Consider the following 20,405-nt stretch of genomic DNA (forward strand, 5'->3'; position numbering starts at 1 on the left):
ATAAAATGTATAGTATCATCCATCACTTTAACAATGGACTTCTGTCCCTCAAGGACTTTTTCCATCAATTCAGGCTTAATTTGCACATGGCCCTCACAGTGTCAGCATCCATCCAGAAGGAGATTTGGCTTTTTCTACACATGCATTTATAGTATAGCTGGTCTCTAAACACAGGCACGAATTTCAGTTTGAGATCATCTAAACAAATACTGATCCCATCCAAGTATGGGAAAATAAAACTGTGCAATGCAGTGGTACATTTCTAGAGAACCAGTTTGTCATTTTCCAATGCTGCTCTCCACTAAAAGATTTTCAGGGGTAACGTGAGCATGGTTTTCCCCAATGCCCTCCTTTCAGACCCTGATCCCCGGGTAATATGTGCCTCTTCCATATTCTTTTTTTTTTTTAACAATTTTAATTTTTTTATTATAAGGAGTTTTTTTGACACTTTGAAAGAAATGAGGATATATTGCACATTACAATTTGCAGTATGAGAATTCAGTATGAAAAAAACCATTCATTTGGCTTATCTTGTTCAGAACTTGCTGTGCTCCCTAAAACTGAGGATTGATGCATTTCAACTCTACAAAATTCTCAGGCAATATCTCTTGGAGTATCTCCTCCCCTTCCCCATTTTCTCTGGAACTAGCAATATGCTGTATTCTCATGTCCTTCATGTCTCCTAACTTTGTGATTCAAAACTATAAAGAATTGATCAATACAAGGCCACAGCGCACTCATCACACTCAAGAATCAGCAAACTCCCAGCAGGGCTCAACCCACAAGAACCGAAGCTAATCCATCAATCTGATAGAGGTAAGCAAATTTAAAATAATTCAAATATAAAAGAAGGACACAAAAACAGACACTATGAAAAGAGAAAAGCCTCTACCATATTCTGTGTTTGTGATCTTGTTTTGTTTCGTATCTCCAACAGAATGTTCATAATACTGCCTCACTTAGCCCCTCTAGGATCCCATGTGTGCAATCTGACCTTACTCGGGTGAGAGTCCTTCAAGAGAAATGCCCCAGAGGCAGGTTCCACAATGCACCAGGGATCCTTCATCCACACGTTCCCCACTGTGGGTTGCTAGTGACACACCTGCCCTGCCTGCCAAGTTCCAAGAGTGCATTTTAAAGCTGCTGCATTCACTAGCCCCAGGGATGGCAACTGTTAACAAATCACCTTCACTTCTCAGACTCCTGGAATCCCCAATGGGTGTCCATACTCCCACTAGGGCATCAACACTAGAAATGTGCTAGAGAATCTGCCCTCTCTCCACCCAGTGGGTCTTGTCTTCCCAGAGACCATGCCCACATGCTACAACATAGTGGCCAGCTTGAAAGAAAGGCAGCAGAAGGCACTTTGCATCTGAGAGTCCTAGGTCAGATCCTGGCTTCCCTCTCCGAGCTGCATGGCACCATCTCCTGGAGCCGCTGCCCATATCCAAGGGAAAAGACACTTGAATGAGATCACTCATGTAAGTTCCTGGCACATATCCGCCATAGCGGCTGGCACACAAAAAGGTGTTAAACAAATGAAAGTCCTCATTTATACATTGTAGGTAGCCATTGCAGAGGTGAGGCTGGAAGCAGACGGTCCCTCTGGCCATCTGAGAGAGCCCACAAGGGGCTTCTTTCCTGCCCTGGCCCACGTGGCCTGCACAACATCCCAAGGCCATGGTGGGAAGGGATCTGGTCCTTGAAGGATCTCAGGATTTGGGCACACCAAGGAAACTGAGGTAGCGCAGAGGGGAGGGTAATAAATAAGAAAAACCAGCATGGGCAGGAGCACAGGCAGGCAGTGCCCTGGCGGGAGCCTAGCACCACAGCTGGCCTCAGCATCAGATACCTCCAGGCTCCTTAAACTCACACCTCTAAGACAGACTCATGACTTTCCTCTCCCCCACTTCTCAAATAGGCTCTCTCTATACACACAGCTGACCCTTGAACAATGCAGGGACTTAAAGCACCACACTGTACAGTCAAAAATCTGTATATAACTTTCAACTCCCCCAAAGCTTACCTACTAATATTCTACTTTTGACTGGAGGCCTTGCCAATAATGTAAACAGTCAGTCGACACCTCTTTTGTATGTTATATGCATTACATGCTGTATGCTTACAATGAGGCAAGCTAGAGGAAAAAAATGTTATTTAAAAAAGCATAAAGAAGAGAAACTATATTTACTGTTGTCTAACTGGAAGCGGATCATCATAAAGGTCTTCATCCTTGTCACCTTCATGTTGAGCAGGCTGAGGAGGAGGAGGAGGAAGAGGAGAGCTGGTCTTGCTATCTCAAAGGTGGTTGAGGCAGGTCAGGTGGAGGAGAAGGAAAGGTAGCAGAAGAGGTAGGCACACTGGGTGTTACTTGTATTGAAAACATTTGAATATCAGTAAGACCTGCAGGGTTCAAACCTGTGCTGTTCAAGAGTCAACTGTATGTTGAAAAACACTGTGCTTGCCTGAGCCAGACATCTGGGGATTACCGTGGACGTCCCCTCCTCTCTTATTCCCCATTGGGTCTGCATTTCTCTTTCCTCCTCACCGTACTGGACCTCTCCTGGCCTAATCTGTTCTTAGTGCAGGAGCCCCCAGCTCTCCCTGCGACTTGGGCTCACCCAAGCCCACCCCATCTTCCACCTGCAACTGGAGAGAGCGTGTGACCCATCATTGGGCGGCCATCGTACCAGGTGCTCAGCACTCTCCAGAGGCCTCATGCCCATGAACAGCCTACGGAACAAAACCTAAAATCTTGCAAGGCTTAGGAAGCTTCTGTAATGTGTCTGTGCACAGGCCTGCAAGAGGGAGGCCTGTGGACCCTCTAAGCTGCACGTGCTGTAACATATTGCAGCCCACCCACTGCAGTCCACCCCAGGTCATCCTTACTCATCCTGTAGCCTGTTGCTCAATCATTACCTCTGCTATGACCCTTCACCATACAGCCAAGGGCAGCTGATCCCCTGCACCCACTTCACACACACCCCAGGAGAGCTTTTTCAGCTTCATTGTTTGCACCTGAGGTTTCTTTCGGAACTCAAGGGGGTTGACGGATAAAATACAACAAATATGGTGCAATATATACAGCTCAAGCGATGGGTGCACCAAAATCTCACAAATCACCACTAAAGAACTTACTCATGTAACCAAATACCACCTGTACCCCAATAACTTACGGAAAAAATATAAAAATAAAAATTGAAAAAGAAATCCAGTTATTCAACTCAAAGAATGATTATTATACTACAGTGAATCAAACAGACTACGTCCCCGCAGTCAAGGGGTTTGCTATCTGGTGGAAAGAAACAGAAGACAAATACACAGAGGCTGTCATGAAATGATAAATGTCGTAAATAAGAGCCAGAGAAATAGAGGAGACTCAGGAGAGCGAGCGGGAAGGTGTTCTGGATAGAATGCTCAGGAAGTTTGCTCTGGTAAGATGGTGTCTGAGAAGAGCCAGGATGTCAGTGAGGCAGGCTGCACGCCGAGGCCATCACAGCATGAACGCAGCGAAGGGCCTGTTCAGTGTGCTCAGGGAGCCACCATAAGACCAGTGCAGCTGGCACCACACAATGAAGGATCAGGTAAAGCAAGAACGGCTGGCAGGGCCTTATAAACTTATAGTCCGAAGGAGGAGGGTTTTGAGGTGGAAGGGGGCACTCATAATAAATCTGAGACAATAGGCACAAGAATGTAAATTACACAATTGTAGGCCTCCATACCTTTAGATGGAGTGATGTGAGTCCTTGAAGGGCAGTGGGCAGAGAAGGGCCAGGACCTGGGTACATTTCTAACGAGCACTCCATGTGGAGTGCTGAAAGCATGTGACATCAGGAAGCTAGACAATGATCTAGGGAGAACAGCTGGGGGTTGGGTTTGGGGGCAAGATAAGCTTTGCAGAAGTGAGCCAAAGGGGCTGGAGGAAAGGGGAGAAGAAGCCAACAGCATGCAGGAAGGCCAGCTGCAGCCCTGGTGTCTCTGCAGAGGCATGATGCACGGGTGACCTGCAACCGCAGGGATGGAGAAGCAAGCAATGGCAGATGGAGAGGCCAAGCAAAAGAAGGGTGGAATGGAGCATTCTCATTGCAAACGTTTTGCTTGGTCTCTGGCCATATCGCCAAAGGCACACGGAATGTGTGACAACTTTAAAACTCATTCCTCTTTTTCTCAGTGTTCCAGGGCTAGAAACATCAAGGTAGAGCTCCACCATCCTGAAGCACGTAGGGGAAAAAGTGGTAAAGAAATAAGGTTACACCGTACAAAACAACACCCAAACCCTGTGAGCTTTCACCTTAATTAAATGCAGATTGTAAATACTTATTTATAAATGTGAAGCTTGCAAAAATAGTGTAAAATAACAATATTCTATAAGAATTCATGACATTCACATTTTCTTCTTAGGAATGTGCAGTCCGTTACCAGTTATACTTACACACTTGCCTCCAAGGGCCCCTTCCCCACACCCTCATGCCATGGTTGACGTTCCACTTTGCAAAGTCCATCCTTTGGAATGGCCAAGGATGCAGCACTAGCCCTAGGAGGCCAGAGCCATGCATCTTCCTGAGGGGGCAGAGCCCAGCACAGGACAGAGGGCCTGTACACTTAACTACCACTGTTTGCTCAATCGATGACCCCAGCACTGGATTAATGTTTCCACCTCCAGCTACTCTCCTTGACTTTCATTGCTCCACTTCCCCCTCCAATCCATGCTTCCATGGTCATCACCCTCAAACACCACTTTGTTCTCTAATCAGGAACCTACTGTCTCTCCCTTTTACCTCTGGTCTAAACGTCTATCAATGTCCAGTGAGACAGGGCACACTGCCCTGCTTTTGCCTTGCTTCCCATCCTGGATACCCTACTTCCTTTCCAATTCTCCCCACATATTCTCAACTATAGATCTTCCTTGTGCTATTCCACTTTTATATAGGGTTCAGCCCTCCATGTGGACCAACCAATGGCCTACCCATTCTTCGTGGTCCTACCGGCACTTCTCTGCTCCCTGCCTTGTGCAACCAGTTAGTCAGCATGACCTGATTCTTCTAAATTTGAATAGTCTTCAAATACAGGCCTTCCTGGCCCATGCACCCCAGTGGCATGACCATAAATCAGGCTGTCACCACCTCTTGCCTACACTGGCCACTGTGTATCCAGTCTCTCCCATGGCACCTGCTATGATCTGGCAGGAGAGATCTTCCAGATCTCAGGCTAATCACAATCCCCCACTCATGAACACCTACTTGCTCAGTGAAGTTCAAACTCCTTAGCATGACTAATAAGGCTCTTTTTTTCTTAATCTTTGTGTGTGTGTGTGTGTGTGTGTGTGTGTGTGTGACAGGAAGGAAGGAAGGAGTTGAGGAAGAGCTAGGGATCAAGGAGAGAGAAGGCAGACTAATCAGCTTCTTGACAACCAGTTTTCCTGCTGCCTTTGAATTCTTTTCATTTCAGGACACCCCTAGGGACCTTTTGCTCCAGACACACACAGTTTCCATCAACAGCCTCTGTGCTTACATGTGCTCATCTCTTCCCCACTTCAAAGACAAATCAAATCAAATTCAACGCCTTCCCACAGAAGCCTTTTCTGACATTCTCAGTGTTGGTGGCTGTGTCATGATTCCATAGTTAACAACCATTTGCTAATTATTTCATCTTATAAATGTAGACACGGATGATTTTTTAAGTGTCTCTTTCTAGTGTCTTCACTTCCTTACACAATGGGCAGAGACAGGAGATGCAGAGAGACAACTGTTTACTAACTGATTGACTTGCTGATGCAGCTCCTTCTTGGTCCACTGAGGCACCTTTATGGAAGCAAAGAGCAGCAAATGTTCCCGGACGGTGAGGTTGTCCAACAGGACGTCCTGCTGCGGACACACACCAAGCTCCATTCTGACCCTCGACAGGTCTGTCTGCAGGTTCTTGCCATTGATGATGATGGTTCCAGAAGTGGGAGGGTGGAGTCCCGTCAACATGGATCTGCCAGAGAAAATAAGACTGCATGGAGAATATGCGTTGCTGATAACTGTGAACGTCAGCAATCCAGTCAGCTCCAGGATGGCACATGCATCCTGCCAAGATCACTCACCTTCTGCTGACCTGGTTTTTACACAATCAGTTAAAAGATGTGAGGAATTTGAGGGCACATTGGCTGGTTGATGTTGAAAGTGTGAGTTTAACATGTTTATGCTACCACATGAAATAAAAATGCTCCTTGACTTCTGATTGGGTTATGTCCCAACAAACCCATCAAAAGTTGAAAATATCGTAAGTCAAAAATCTATTTACATCTAATCTACCTAACATCACAGCTTAGTCTAGCCTACCTTAAACGTGCCCAAAACATTTACATTAGCCTATAGCTGGGCAAAATCATCTATCACAAAGCATATTTTATAATAAGGTGTTGAATATCTCTTGCAATTTATTGAATATTATACTGAAAGTAAAAAGCAGAATGGCTGTATGAGTCCTCAGACTATGGTTTCCACCTAATATGTATCACTTTCACACCATCATAAAGTCAAAATATCATTAAGTTGAACCATTGTAAGTCTGAACTGCGATCATAGAGAATTATAGTTGTATGGGACTTTAAGATGACGACATTCAACTTTTTACAGATGAGGAAACATGCTAAAGAAATGACATATATACTTAAATCCTCATCATTAAATATAAGCAAAACAGAGATACAAAGCTAGGCCCCAACCCTGGAGCCAGTCTTCCTTCTGCTGCTCCCAGGATAGTCTGCTTGTGTTAAAACCACAAGAACTCAAGCGGCCTGCCACCACAAGCTCACATGACCGACTTGACCAACAGAAGCCTCAGAATTGCCTAGTTCTGCTTCCTTGTTTCAGGAAGTTTCTTATTTAAGTTTTAAATTGATTTCTTATTTCTGAAAAGTTAAACATGCCCCTACCACAGGACCTAGCAAATCCACTCTTTAGTATTTACACATGAGAAATTAAATGTGTGCCAACACAAAGCTGTATGCACAAATGTTCACAGCAGCTGTGTTCGCAATCACTGACAAAGAGAAACAACCTCAATTGCAACCCATGGATGAAAACGTAAAGAAACTGGGTTGCCTCCATATGGTGGATACCACTCTGCTGTCCCAAGGAGCAGGCTGCTGGCCCACCACCACCATGCCTGGGTCCCCAAAACAGTCTGCTGAGTACAAGAAGACAGACATGATCCCATTTACAAGAAATTCTAGAATAAGTAACCTAGTTTTTAGTGACAAAGAGCAGATCAGTGATCATATGAAGGCCAGGGTCAAAGGAGAGCAGAGGAAACCTTGGAGCGGCATAGAAAGGTTCTGTATTTGTGGTGCTTGTTCCGGCACTAACCAAATGTGTCAAAACTCATCAAACTGTACACATCAACAGATACTGTTTACTGCACAAAAATTAAACCTCAGTGAACTTAAAACTCTTTGCTATATTATTTTCAAACCTATCTGGGGGATACTATAAAATAGTTTATGCACATTCCCTAGAAGTCTCAAAGATTGTTGTTTTAAATAGTAAAGACCCCCGTCTTTGACTGACCTCTCAGCCTTTCATCTAAGAATTGCCAGGTGGAGGCAACCACTTAGGATGACTCAAAATGTATTACAAATGTACACTAAAAGCAACACAATCATTGAACCTTAAATCTTTGAGAAATCCCAAATGTAATTCTCATCATTCTGCTAAACAAGCAGCCCAGGTTTTCCTTGTAAGAAATGTGTCTTAGTAAAAGCAGGGTGAGAGGAACTGGATGGCTGAGTCATTATTTGTGCAACTTGTGGTTTCCCAATTTTCAAACACTAAAAAAACACTCACACTCATTTCCAGGTCCATTTCTGTATCCAAGGAACAAATAAAAACTGTCCATATTCTTTCTTTCTATTTTTTCAGTGTGAGATTTCTGAAGTTTCATGTGTTATTGCTCTACCTTTCTTATTAAGTTTGAGGCAAAGCCCTCTTCATGGTTTTAATTAATCACACTTTAATGCTACATATTTAGTGAGAAAAAGAACAAAAGAGAAAGTGATTTGTTCAAAAGAGATATTTCATAATTTTAGTAGTTTAACCTTAAACCTCCACTTCTACAGCCAGCCCAAGGCTGTGAATGTTTGAATTCCTTGTTTCTCTGGGAGCCCATGATTTGATTCTTTAATCAAATCTAGAGCCATTGAATCCTAAACCAAACATCCACCCTTAATGAGAAAAGACCCACACAAGAACCAGAACATGGAAAAGAAAAACAATCGGGTGTTTAAAAAATTTGCAAATACCACTGTGATATTCCTCTTCCTACAGATATGCAAGCAAGATGATACTTAGTAGGACAAACGCTGAAAGTGCCAAAGGACTTTCAAAGACTAAAGTACAACACGGTAAATTATTTGTAGAAAATACAAGAATTAAGGCTTTTAAAAAGCTATCCACCACTACCCCTTTGACTGGGCCCCAGGCCTACAGTGCACCTGTGCAGTTGAGGACATAGGGCCTCTCTCACACGGGCACTCATGAGGGGCTCTGCCTTTCATCTGTGTCTCTAAACTCTGTACTGAGACTCAAAATTTTTTAAAAAAGGAAAAGAAATCAAACCTTCTGTCTCACAGGTAAACTGAAGTTTTAAGAATCAAATGCCCAATGTTTGATAAGGGTAAAATGGGACCCACATGATAGTGGTTTTCCCGGCACCATTTGTCCCCAGCAGGGCGGTGATTTGGTCTCTGTAGAAGGTCAGGCTGAGGTCTTGGACCACAGCCTTGTGGCCCTCATATTCCTTGGTCACAGATACCAGGGTGACTCCCGGGGCACTTCCTTCAAGCTCTCCTTCCCTGTTTTGCAGTGATGACCCTGTGATGAGAGAGATGAAAATTCATTGTGAAAAGACTTCAAAAGCCCTAAAAATAATGCTCATATTTATTAATGCAGTGTTCTGCTTTGAAATTGAATTCCAGCTCTGTGAAGCATACAAATCACTCAAAAATCTTTCTTTAGCAAGAACAAGAAGCAGACTATATAATGGCAAACATTAAGTGATATCACTGATTACAATTTGAACCCTTATGATAACCATTTTGTAAAAAATAAAAAAATAAAAACACACACATGTATTTTTAAGTAGAGAGAAAAACAACAGGCAGATTAGTTACATATAAAATGTTCATGAGAAATAGTCTCCTGAGGACGTGAGAGTGGATAGATGCTTGTTGATGTGTTCCACATTTTCTAAAAGATTCATAATTCAAAAAAAATTTGGATTGTTTAGATTACAATGTTGACTTGTAATCTAAACCCATCATGATGGGAGCTTGTTTATCTCTGAGTGATGCATCTCTGTTTCCATGGAGATGGCCTATGAATTCATCCTTTTGCAGAGGTGCCCTGTGCCTGCACCTGCAGGAACAGGCCACGACTCTGGAGTGCAGGGGCACAGGGACAGTCCTGCCCCTATCTGCTGAGAACCACAATCCCTATTTGTAAGGGACAGTGATATTCTCCCTCACACAGGAATACTGAATAAACCAGCATGGGTGAGAACACTTAAAATTTTTTAAATGCTTTACACAGGGTAGCTGCCCATCTTTGCTTTTATTTCTTACACATATTCATTTTGGGACTAATGCTTCAATTTTACTAAATTGTGATATACACACAAATGCACATAATGCATAGAGGGGAGGACGCTAAATAATAAATAATGGGAACTCTCTGGGGTTCCTGGGTTTCACAGAACAAACACTGTCAGGGCATACTGCCTCGCATCTTGGCCTTGCAGCTGTTTCCCAGCCCATGACAGCCTAAATGTAAGTCTCTCTAGGAATCAGCACACATTTGCAAAGGCTGGACCAGAAAAACAAACAAACAAAAAAATCAAAATGGCTCAGAGGAAAAATACATGCATCTAATAATTCTACTCCTTACAAACCTTTACTGTCAAAGTTCTCATTGAAGAACAGACTAGAACTTAGAGAGTATTGCCTTTTCTCCACCAAGAAACCCACACTCTTCCAATATGAGGCAGTAAAGGGGAAATACCATGGTTTCCGTAGACCAAATGTTCCTAAAAAAATGAAACAATTAAAATTAGTTTAATTTTTTATTTAGGTGAAGGTACAGTATTAGAATATCTTAAGTAATTAATATAAAATGTCATCCCATGTTAATATTTTTAATATATGTCCCATATACAAAAAAGTGACATCCCAGGGCACAGCTATTAGCTGTGCAGTGGAGCCCTAACTCTCCCTTCTCGGCCTGATCCACAGCCATGTGCTAAAACCCCCTCTCAGCCACTTCCCCCAAGACATCTTTAGAGTAGGGGTTCAATAAATGCTTTTTGGATAATTGCTGAATATTCCCAGAGTAAAGTCCCACCCTGCCCCACACTGCCCTTCTATTTTGTGATTGTTCTTCATTTGCCTATCTTTGATGTTTGCATGGATTCCTAGACAAGAGGAAGAGCATAAGGTAAGTATAGGAGAGGATTAATCAATTAAAACTTCTACAAAGAAGAATAGTTCATAATGCTAACATTTCCATATGAAACATATTGCCATTCTTCAAAAGTATTCTCCAAATTCATTTCAGCCCATTTAACAGTCACTTTGCCCTCATTACATGTTGAAATGAAAAGGGATTTTATTATTAACATTTCCCAATTTTCTTTTAACACATCCATTCTAGTTTAAGTTTGATGAATGCAACTTACCTAAAGGCCTAAATTCTACAACTGATTAGAATTATAAAGGATGATATAAAGACTATTATAGCACTTTGATCATCAAGCAGAAGAGAGATATGCAAGCCCTCGCACATTCTAATCAAAAAATAGAAAGAGATGTTCACGCACTTAAAGGAGAGCACATGTATCCATTACCTTTTGAAAGTAAAGGGAAGGTTTGCAAAATTTTCCTCCCATTCTACGGAATGGGAGACATGTCTGTTTACTCTGTTGACAGTTTCTTTTGCTGTGCAGAAGCTCTTCAGTTTAGTTAGATCTCATTTGTCAATTTTTGCTTTTGTTGCAATTGCTTTTGGCATCTTCGTCATGAAATCTTTGTCCGTGACTATGTCCTGAATGGTATTGACTAGGTTGTCTTCCAGGGTTTTTATAGTTTTGGGTTTTACATTTAAGTCTTTAATCCATCTTGAATTAATTTTTGTATATGGTAATAAGGAAGGGGTTCGGTTTCAATTTTCTGCATATGTCTAGCCAGTTATCCCCACACCATTTATTAAATAGAAAATCCTTTCCCCATTGCTTGTTTTTTTAGGTTTGTGAAGATCACATAGTTGTAGGTGTGCATTCTTATTTCTGGGTTCTCTATTCTGTTCTGTTAGTCTATGTGTCTGTTCTTGTATCAGAACCATGCTGTTATGGTTACTGTAGCCCTGTAGTACAGTTTGAAGTCAGGTAGTATGATGTCTCCAGCTTTGTTCTTTTCGCTCAGGATTGTCTTGGCTATTCGGGCTCCTTTTTAGTTCCATGTGAATTTTAAAACATTTTTTTCTAGTTCTGTGAAGAATATCAATGGTAGTTTAATGAGAATAGCATTGAATCTACAAACTGCTTTGGGCAGTGTGGCCGTTTTAATGATATTGATTCTTCCTGTCCATCAGCATGAAATGTTTTCCATTTGTTCTTGTCATCTCTGATTTCTTTGAGCAGTGGTTTGTAGTTCTCCTTGTAAAGATCTTTCACCTTGTTAGCTGTATTCCTAGGTATTTTGTGTGTGTACGGCAATTGTGAATGGAAGTTTGTTACTGATTTAACTCTGGGCTTGACTGTTGTTGCTGTATAGGAATGCTTAACTATGCATCTGACAAAGGTCTAATATCCAGCATCTGTAAGGAACTTAAATAAATTAAGCAAAAAACAAACACTCCATTAGAAAGTGGGCAAGGGACATAAAGAGACACTTCTCAAAAGAAGACATACATGGGGCCAACAATCATATGGAAAAACCTCAACATCAATGATCATTAGAGAAATGCAAATCAAAACCACAGTGAGATACCATCTCACATCAGTCAGAATGTCTATTATTAAAAGGTCAAAAAATAACAGATGCTGGTGAGGTTGTGAATAAAAAGGAATGCTTATACACTGTTGGTGGGAGTGTAAATTAGTTCAACTATTGTGGAAGACAGGTGGTGGTTCCTCAAAGACCTAAAGATAGAAATACAATTTGACCCAGTAATCCCATTATTGAGTATATACCCAAAGGAATATATATCATTTTATTATAAAGACACATGCACACGTATGTTCTTTGTGGCAGTATTCATAATAGCAAAGACATGGAATCAACCTAAATGGCCATCAATAATAGACTGGATAAAGAAAATGCGGTACATATACACCATGGACTACTACTATGCAGCCATAAAAAGGAATGAGATCATGTCCTTTGCAGGGACATGGATGAAGCTGGAGGCCATTATCCTTAGCAAACTAACATCCTTAGCAAAGGAACAGAAAACCAAATACTGCAGGTTCTCACTTGTAAGTGGGAGCTGAATGATGAGAACACATGAGGGGGAACAACATGCACTGGGGCCTTTTGGAGGGTGAAGGGTGAGATAAGGGAGAAGATCAGAAAAAATAACTGATGGGTACTAGGCTTAATATGTGGGTGACAAAATAATCTGTACAACAAACCCCCATGACACACATTTACCTATGTAACAAACCTGCACATGTACCCCTGCACTTAAAAGTTACAAAAAAATAAATACATAAAGTGAAGGGAAGCTGTTTAGCTGCTGTGAGGAATAGCACTGACTTTTCTTTGTGGGCTGAGTTGTGTCTCCACAGGTTTCATATGTTGAAGTTCTAACCCCCTGTACTTCAAAATGTGACTGTATTTGGAGACACGGTCTTCAAAGAGGTAATGAAGGCAAAATGAAGTCACAAGGGCGAAGACTAATCCAATGTGAGTTGTGTCCTCATAAAAGAAAATTTGGACACAGATACACAGGAATGACACAAGGAGACGATGCCATCTGCAAGCCAAGGAGAGTGGCCTTGGGAGAAACCAGCCCATATATATACCCACATACACAGGCCTACAGCTTGATCTCAGACTTTTAGCCTCCAGGATTGTGAGACAATACATTCCTGTTGTTTGAGCCACCCAGTTTGTGGTACTTTGTTATAGCAGGCTGAGAAAATTAATGCAGGCAGGTGTCCTCCAAGAACCTTGCAAAGCAATAACCATCCCTCTGTAGGAAGAGGATGAGTAGCAGCTGGAAAATCAGGTCATATCACAGCCAGCATTCCACTCACTGTGTTCCAGGCACTGTCCAGGGTATCTGGTTGTATTAATTCACACAGTCCTGTGACCACCAACATGTCAGGTATAATTATCACCTCTACCTTCCCAATAAGAAAAGGAGGAACAGCAAGGCTTGCCCAATGACACACAGCTGATGGCTCCAGAAGCTACACACTGGTTAGCCTCTCCTCTAGCAGCTCCTACCTGTCTGAATACGCAAGTGCAGTCATGAGGATGCTTTGGGTTGCCTTTTACAACAAGAAAGAAGCACAGTTTCTTCTGGTACCAATTACACAAAAAACCCCTGTTGACACATACATGAACAATGAGTGTGTGGAAATCAAAGGAGATAGAAAGCAAGCAAATACATCAGGAAGATTATTCTCACAAAGCTGCAGGTCTTGGGCTCAGAGGCCTCTCAGGCAACCACACTCAGTCACAGCTTAAGTGGGCACCACCCTTAGCAAGGATAGTAGGCAATGGGATCCGGATGCCTTCGAGTGTTTATAGATTTGAATCAGCAATTAAAATTCTAGGATTCTAGATGACACAATGACAAAGTGGGGACATACATCTGAACATAAATATATTCACTGTAGCATTACTTATAGTGGGGACAAAGCAGAAATTATTTAAACTTGCAAAGTAGGAGAAAGGTGCAGGAAGTTATTACTTTCATTTAATGAAATGTTGAGCAGCCATTAACAGTACTTTCAAAGATGTGGATAAATGCTTATGATAAAAATATTTTTTAAAAACAGAGGGAAATTTACATATACAGTGTGAACCCAACTAGGTGCAGAAAACTGTCTGGAAAAAGCCTGAGAAATGTTAGTTCTGGTTAGTGATAGTGGAGATAATTGAATTTTCTCCTGCTTCCTCAAATATTTTTCCTGCTTCTCTATAAACTTCTCAAACATTTGACAATAAACACATATCCATCTGATGTATTATAGCTCAATTTTTCAGAACCATAGGGGAGAAAAGAATACTTCATACATGCACATTCTAAAGGTGAAATAAGGCACAATTTGCCTGTTCCAAATGAAGTCATTGAACACCTTCGCATTTTGAGTGTATGCAAGGAAATCCTGAAGCAAGCCTCAGCTCTGCTTCACTTCGATATAAGTGGAAGTTGTACAAAGATAAATATGATTTCAAACTCAGGGCCAGGACTCAAAGTGAGGATCACCATACATGTGTGTGTGCACACACATACGTATACCCACATACACATGTGCACACACAGGCATTCACACACGAGTACACACGTACACATGCACATATTCATGCAGCACATGCACACATGTACATGTACACACACAGAAGCGTGCACACATAGACAACTGCAACAATGTCAAGAGTCACCAGTTTCTTGCAATGGAGCTAAGACATTACTCTTTATTAGTTGTATCCTTGTTTTCTCACTTGAGTCTTTCGGAAATGACACCTTCCTGCAGCCCTGATTTACTGTGGGAGATGCTTGGCTGAGAAATGAATAACTAAGCATTTTGTACAGAGGTAGGAGGAGAGATGCTGGCTCATCTCCCAGGGCTCACAGTTCCAGCTGTCAGCCCAAGAATGAGCAGGACAGGTGAGGCCTTAGCACAGTGACAAAGCAGGGCAGAAGTCACCTAGATCTGGAACATCGTATCCCTTGCCCTTCTGTTTTCCGGTTTATACCTTCCTGTTCCAGGGAGATGTCAGTCATCAAACAGAAATCAACTAGTCACACCCTCTAGTGGTACGAGGGACACGCCAATGAATCAGGCAGAGACTGCAGCTTCTTATGACCTTCATTCTAGTACAGATGACCAAAAAATAAAATCAATGAGAGAAAAATACAAGATGATACTGTCATCATAGGTTTCCACCTATGCAAAACAAAAGCAGGCCCTTCAACCCAAGAAAAAGGAGTGAGAATGAAAAGAAAGAGATGCTGGGAGGGACGCTAGATTCAGAAAATACAAACACAGGATGTCCAATTAATTTTGAAATTCAGACAAACAACAATTAATGTTTTAATATGAATATGTCCCCCAAATTATTTGTAATTTATCTGAAATTTGAATTCACCTGGGTGCCTTGTATTTTATCTGCCTACCCTGTGTGGGTGTGCTGGGCACATTGGAGACTGCCCCCCAACTCCCCATCAGCACAACGGGAATAGAGAGAGGGGTGTGAATCTGCAGCAGAGCAGGTTCAGGTGGCCTTGGAGCCACTGAGGATATTATTTATTCTCTAGACATTTTGGAGTTGGGGAAGACTGTCATGCAGGGGAGGGACATGGTCCATTTGGACTATTTTTAAGAAAGATAACTTTGTGTCAACATGGAGGTAGGATGCAGAAGTGAGGTGCTGGGGTCGGGGATACCTAGGGGAGTGGGAAGGAGTTACAAGGGCATTGTAACTCGCTGTAAGTCCAGATCAGGCACAGTGAGGCCTGAACTAAGGTAATGGCTTCAGGGATGGGAAGTAGAAACAAACGTGAAAGACATTCCAGAGTTAGGAAAAAATAAATTAGAAATAAATTGAATATTAAGCGTTGCTTTGCTAATTAAACCATCTCAGCCATAAACTGTCTGGACTTTTAAAACCTCCTAATTAATCTACTAATCTAACTAAAGCAGGGAGCTGCCAAATGCAAGCTGGCATGGAAGCCGCTCAGCTCTTTGGCTTGCCTCTGCAATCGGCTTTTGCTTATAAATCCAAATTTGTTTTATGTGCACACTCTAGAAGCACATACAACCTGCTCACATTACTAGATGTAATTGGGCACATTAATATGTGCAAAGGCCCTCCATTTACACGGAGCTTTTCTCCTCAAAGGGAACTGCCTGCTGGCTTATGCAGGCCAGGAAACTAATCAGCATTGCCCCCCAAAACTGACAGTGATAAAAAAAGAAGTCAATGAAATTAGACAGATCGAGCAGAATCAAATTTAATTGGAAGCATATAAAAAGAGTTTATGCAATGAAAACTCTTTGAGAGGACCAGATGTTTGCTTGTGAGCTCTTGACTAAAGCGTGGAGACCTGCAGTTGACGCTGAGCACCGCAGGCCAGGAAATGATCTGATGCTGGATCTATAGAGTCTCCCAGTCAGACAGCGGGGCTGAGAAATGCTGGGGTCATACTCACAGGGTCACTTCATAACAAAGAAAGAAAATGGAGAGAAAAGCATTCGTTTGAGGTATGGGGTGTGTGTGTGCGTGTGTGTGTGTGTGTGTGTGTGTGTGTGTGTGTGTGTGTGACAGAGAGCAAAAGAGAGAAATTTCTCACCTGCCTCCTACCTCCCATCTGAAGACACCCTCCTACCCACAGGAGACTTTGGAACAGTGTTTTAAAATGTAGATTTTATTATTACTCAAGTATGATGATGCCAACAAATCAGGAAATAACTGTCATTGAAACTACACTTTGTTAGACCCCAAGAGAAGGAGGCATGACGCACCACACAGGGTCACACAGGGAAGCACCAGTGTCAGTCAGGAGACAGGGGAAGTAGGGAGGGGTGCTGTGGGAATGTGAACAAGAGCCTTTACTGTGGTTTTCAAGGGAAGGAACATGTGAGGAAGGGCAAGTACGTTTCTAATTAACTACTGTGAATAATTTCATCAGGCTCTTGGGGAGAGAGTCTGTCCCTAGTTGGCTGGTACCTTGCCCTGGGCTGATCAGGCCAGGTGGACAGAGTGTGAGCGCCCCGTAGAGCAGGTGGTAGAGGGTGTGGGCTCTGGATTGGTTGTTTGCTTGTGAAAGCCACATCCATACATGAGTCCTTTACTATGGCTAGGAACTGGCTAACCCTGGAAGGAACAGTCCCTCTAGGGTCAGTAACTGCACTCCTTCAACCCCAGTCAAAGCCTCAGAAATAAAGAAAATAAAAAAGTATGATTAATACAATGGGGATGGTACAATTGCCTTTAGTGTGCAGATGCCTGGGTTAGTCGATGCCCTACAAAGCGCAACAAAGAAATGTCCTTGACTTGCCTTCTGTGAGCCTGATCACACATAGCCATGCAAATGCAAAGTGTTGCATGGTTATTGAGCCTAGGACATATAAACTCAAAGTTTCTGTGCGGTTTCAGTACACACTAAATTTTTCAGAAATCCAACCACTGTGTAAACCAGTGGAATATTATTGTTTAAAGCAGAAATTGTCCATTGTTTTGGAGAACCATGCCATCAATAGTGATGTCATTCACTGCTTTTGAGTTTGCAATGCAGTATGGCAGTATCAATCTTCATTCTGCCCCATTATATGCAAATACATGACAAAAGATATGAAGATTGCTTTTAACAAACTTAAGACCAGATATTTTTGAATTGGTAGAAATTCAGAAAATGCACTAAATTGTATTAATAAGGGTTAGTAACTATGTTACATTGTCGTTCTATACATATATTTTTAAACTGTATAGCACAATAAGACCATTTGGTAAAAATTACACATTGAGATGATTAACATGAGGCTCCCTATTAGTTTTCAATCTTATTTTGATGTTGTTCCCAGATATTCAACCCTTGGCTTCTCTATAAAACCTTCTTATATTATTAATATTATTCCTTTGTCAAATCAGTCCTCTATTTCCTGTCACTACTAAAGAATAGATCTCCAAATCTTTAGAGACTGGAGGCTGAATGGAGAAACTGAAATGAGATAGAATTATAAGACAGGAAATGGATCTTCTGCTATGTTTTGTCATTACCTGCCCCATGTGTTAACATAGGGAATTTCCTGATTACTTTTAAGTAAGACCCAGGTCATTTACAAAAATATCATTCTTTTATTCACCTCATTCATGTATAATATTTCTTCCCACATTTTTCCTACTTCAATTTAAGTTATTTTCATCTTTTTAATCATATACCAATAAGTCTGATCTAGTACTACTTAATATTAGCTTTACTTCTAGTGTCTACATTTCTCTTTACTTATGCATTTTCTTTCCTTTTAGTGCCAAATGGCTTCTGACCATTCTCCTTCTTTTAAATCCGAATTTATTCCACATAAGTGTAAGCAACTGAATATTTCATTCTGTGTTCCAATGAATTCATGCCTGAGCACTGAGAATGTACAGGTTATCTTATTATAAATTAGTTTCTATTTCTCTTTTATACTAAAATTTTTTAATAAATTTTAAGACTCATATGCAGGTAGTTTTCATTATCTATAAGTTTCATTTCAAGAGAGTAAAGGAGGTAATATAAAACATTTCTCTTAAAAAGAAGATATTGGGTCTGAGAGCTCCTAGAAATTATAATCCTCTTTATGGATCTGAAAGCCCATCAATAGTGTCTGGCAATTATATTCTTTGTTATTATTGGCAGACTTTGTCAAAGTGGAAAATAAACACTTCGTGCAATTTAAGAATATGTAAATTGCCAACTCTTATTTTTAGCTTTTGAAATAAAAGAATCTGAATTTTGTGATAACTTCAAAAATGTTTATTGACATATTTATTCAGCTCTATGCCTTTGTATTTTTAAATATGTGTTATAAATATGTTCGAGCTTTGATTTTTTTAAATTCTGTAATAGACTCTGATCTTTTTTCCTAACTAGCTGGTAGCTAAAATTAGTGTTACAATCACAAAGAGAAAATATAAAACCCCCACTCTAAATTCACTAAATAAAATGTTGAAATGAGTGTCTGCCATTCAAAGGTGGATTGAGGTCCTCGTGCATTTGCTTCCCTTTGCAGGGTGTAGGATCCAATGCAGCTGGGACTCATAACTCATTAGAGGTCACAGAACACTTTGTATGGCCTGATGAAAACATGGAGACATTCCCTAGAAAAGGTACATCCGAGTGAACTTAAGGGAGACTTGCAAAGTAAAATCAGCAGATTTTTTTCTCCAGTTGGATGTGGCAGGGTAAGAGCTGATTCTGAAGTAGCTCAAGTTTAACATATTGGGTAGATGTTAATCAGGAGCCATATTGTGAGACTGCAGGATTGCAGTGTGAGTGTATGAAGATGGTGGATTGTTTGTTTAACCTTCACCTAATGGAGGGCAGGGAATTAGGAGTCTGAAGGAATGGAAGGACAGGAGGAGATGAAAGAAGGAACAGGAGATCATGGTTTCCCCAGCTGAATATACGTAAGTTCCAAATGTGGCATGGTTCAGATGGCCAAGGTACTTCCAAAAGATTACCAAATCTAGCATTTGAATCTCCTGGTCCCCTGAGGAAAACAGTTTTTTTTAATGTCCTCTGAGCCTCAAGTTGACCTCACTGAACTTTTAGAAAGAATTTCTTCTTAAAAGCCACCAGCGGCCGAGCACGGTGGCTCACGCTTGTAATCCCAGCACTTTGGGAGGCCGAGGCGGGCGGATCACGAGGTCAGGAGATCGAGACCACAATGAAACCCCGTCTCTACTAAAAATACAAAAAATCAGCCGGGCGTGGTGGCGGGCGCCTGTAGTCCCAGCTACTTGGAGAGGCTGAGGCAGGAGAATGGCGTGAACCTGGGAGGCGGAGCTTGCAGTGAGCCGAGACTGCGCCACTGCACTCCAGCCTGGGCGACAGAGCGAGACTCCGTCTCAAAAAAAAAAAAAAAGGCCACCAGCTTAACCAAACATCCTCTGATCCACAGGATAAGGAATGACTCAATACTGTCCCACTGGTGGGGACATTCTCACCATCACTTAGCTTTTCTGAGTTCAGTTACCTTCCTCTATGAGTGTACTCCCAATTCCCTTTTCTTCTCTTCAAATATGACCTAGACAGTGAGCCCTCTGCACACCAGACATCCAACTCAAGGCTCAGTCTCTTTTAAAACTTTTCAATTTAGAATTCCACAGTGGGTGGGTGGAGCCAAGATGGCCGAATAGGAACATCTCCAGTCTCCAGCTCCCAGCCCCAGCGACACAGAAGACGAGTGATTTCTGCATTTCTGCTTGAGGTACCGGTTTCATCTCACTGGGGAGTGCCAAACAGTGGGTGCAGGACAGTCGATGAAGTGCACTGTGCACGAGCCGAAGCAGGGCGAGGCATTGCCTCACTCGGGAAGCGCAAGGGGTCAGGGAGTTCCCTTTCCTAGTCAAAGAAAGGGGTAACAGACGGCACCTGGAATATCAGGTCAGTCCCACCCTAATACTGCGCTTTTCCAACGGGCCTGGAAAA

General features: G+C 41.9%; 1 protein-coding gene across 1 annotated transcript in view; it reads right to left on the bottom strand.

The window, feature by feature from the left end:
* Window positions 1-20,405, bottom strand: part of ABCA13 (ATP binding cassette subfamily A member 13) — a 509,835-nt gene that overhangs the window by 260,620 nt on the left and 228,810 nt on the right. Inside the window, exons 36-38 of the mRNA XM_032758123.2 lie at window positions 9,931-10,065; window positions 8,675-8,855; window positions 5,758-5,976 (exon numbers count right to left, since the gene is read on the bottom strand). Of these exons, the coding sequence (XP_032614014.1) occupies window positions 5,758-5,976; window positions 8,675-8,855; window positions 9,931-10,065 (535 nt within the window). The remainder of the gene's footprint in view (window positions 1-5,757; window positions 5,977-8,674; window positions 8,856-9,930; window positions 10,066-20,405) is intronic.

The sequence above is a fragment of the Hylobates moloch genome, unplaced genomic scaffold (assembly GCF_009828535.3).
Source record: "Hylobates moloch isolate HMO894 unplaced genomic scaffold, HMol_V3 SCAFFOLD_1, whole genome shotgun sequence".
Classification (NCBI taxonomy): domain Eukaryota; kingdom Metazoa; phylum Chordata; class Mammalia; order Primates; family Hylobatidae; genus Hylobates; species Hylobates moloch.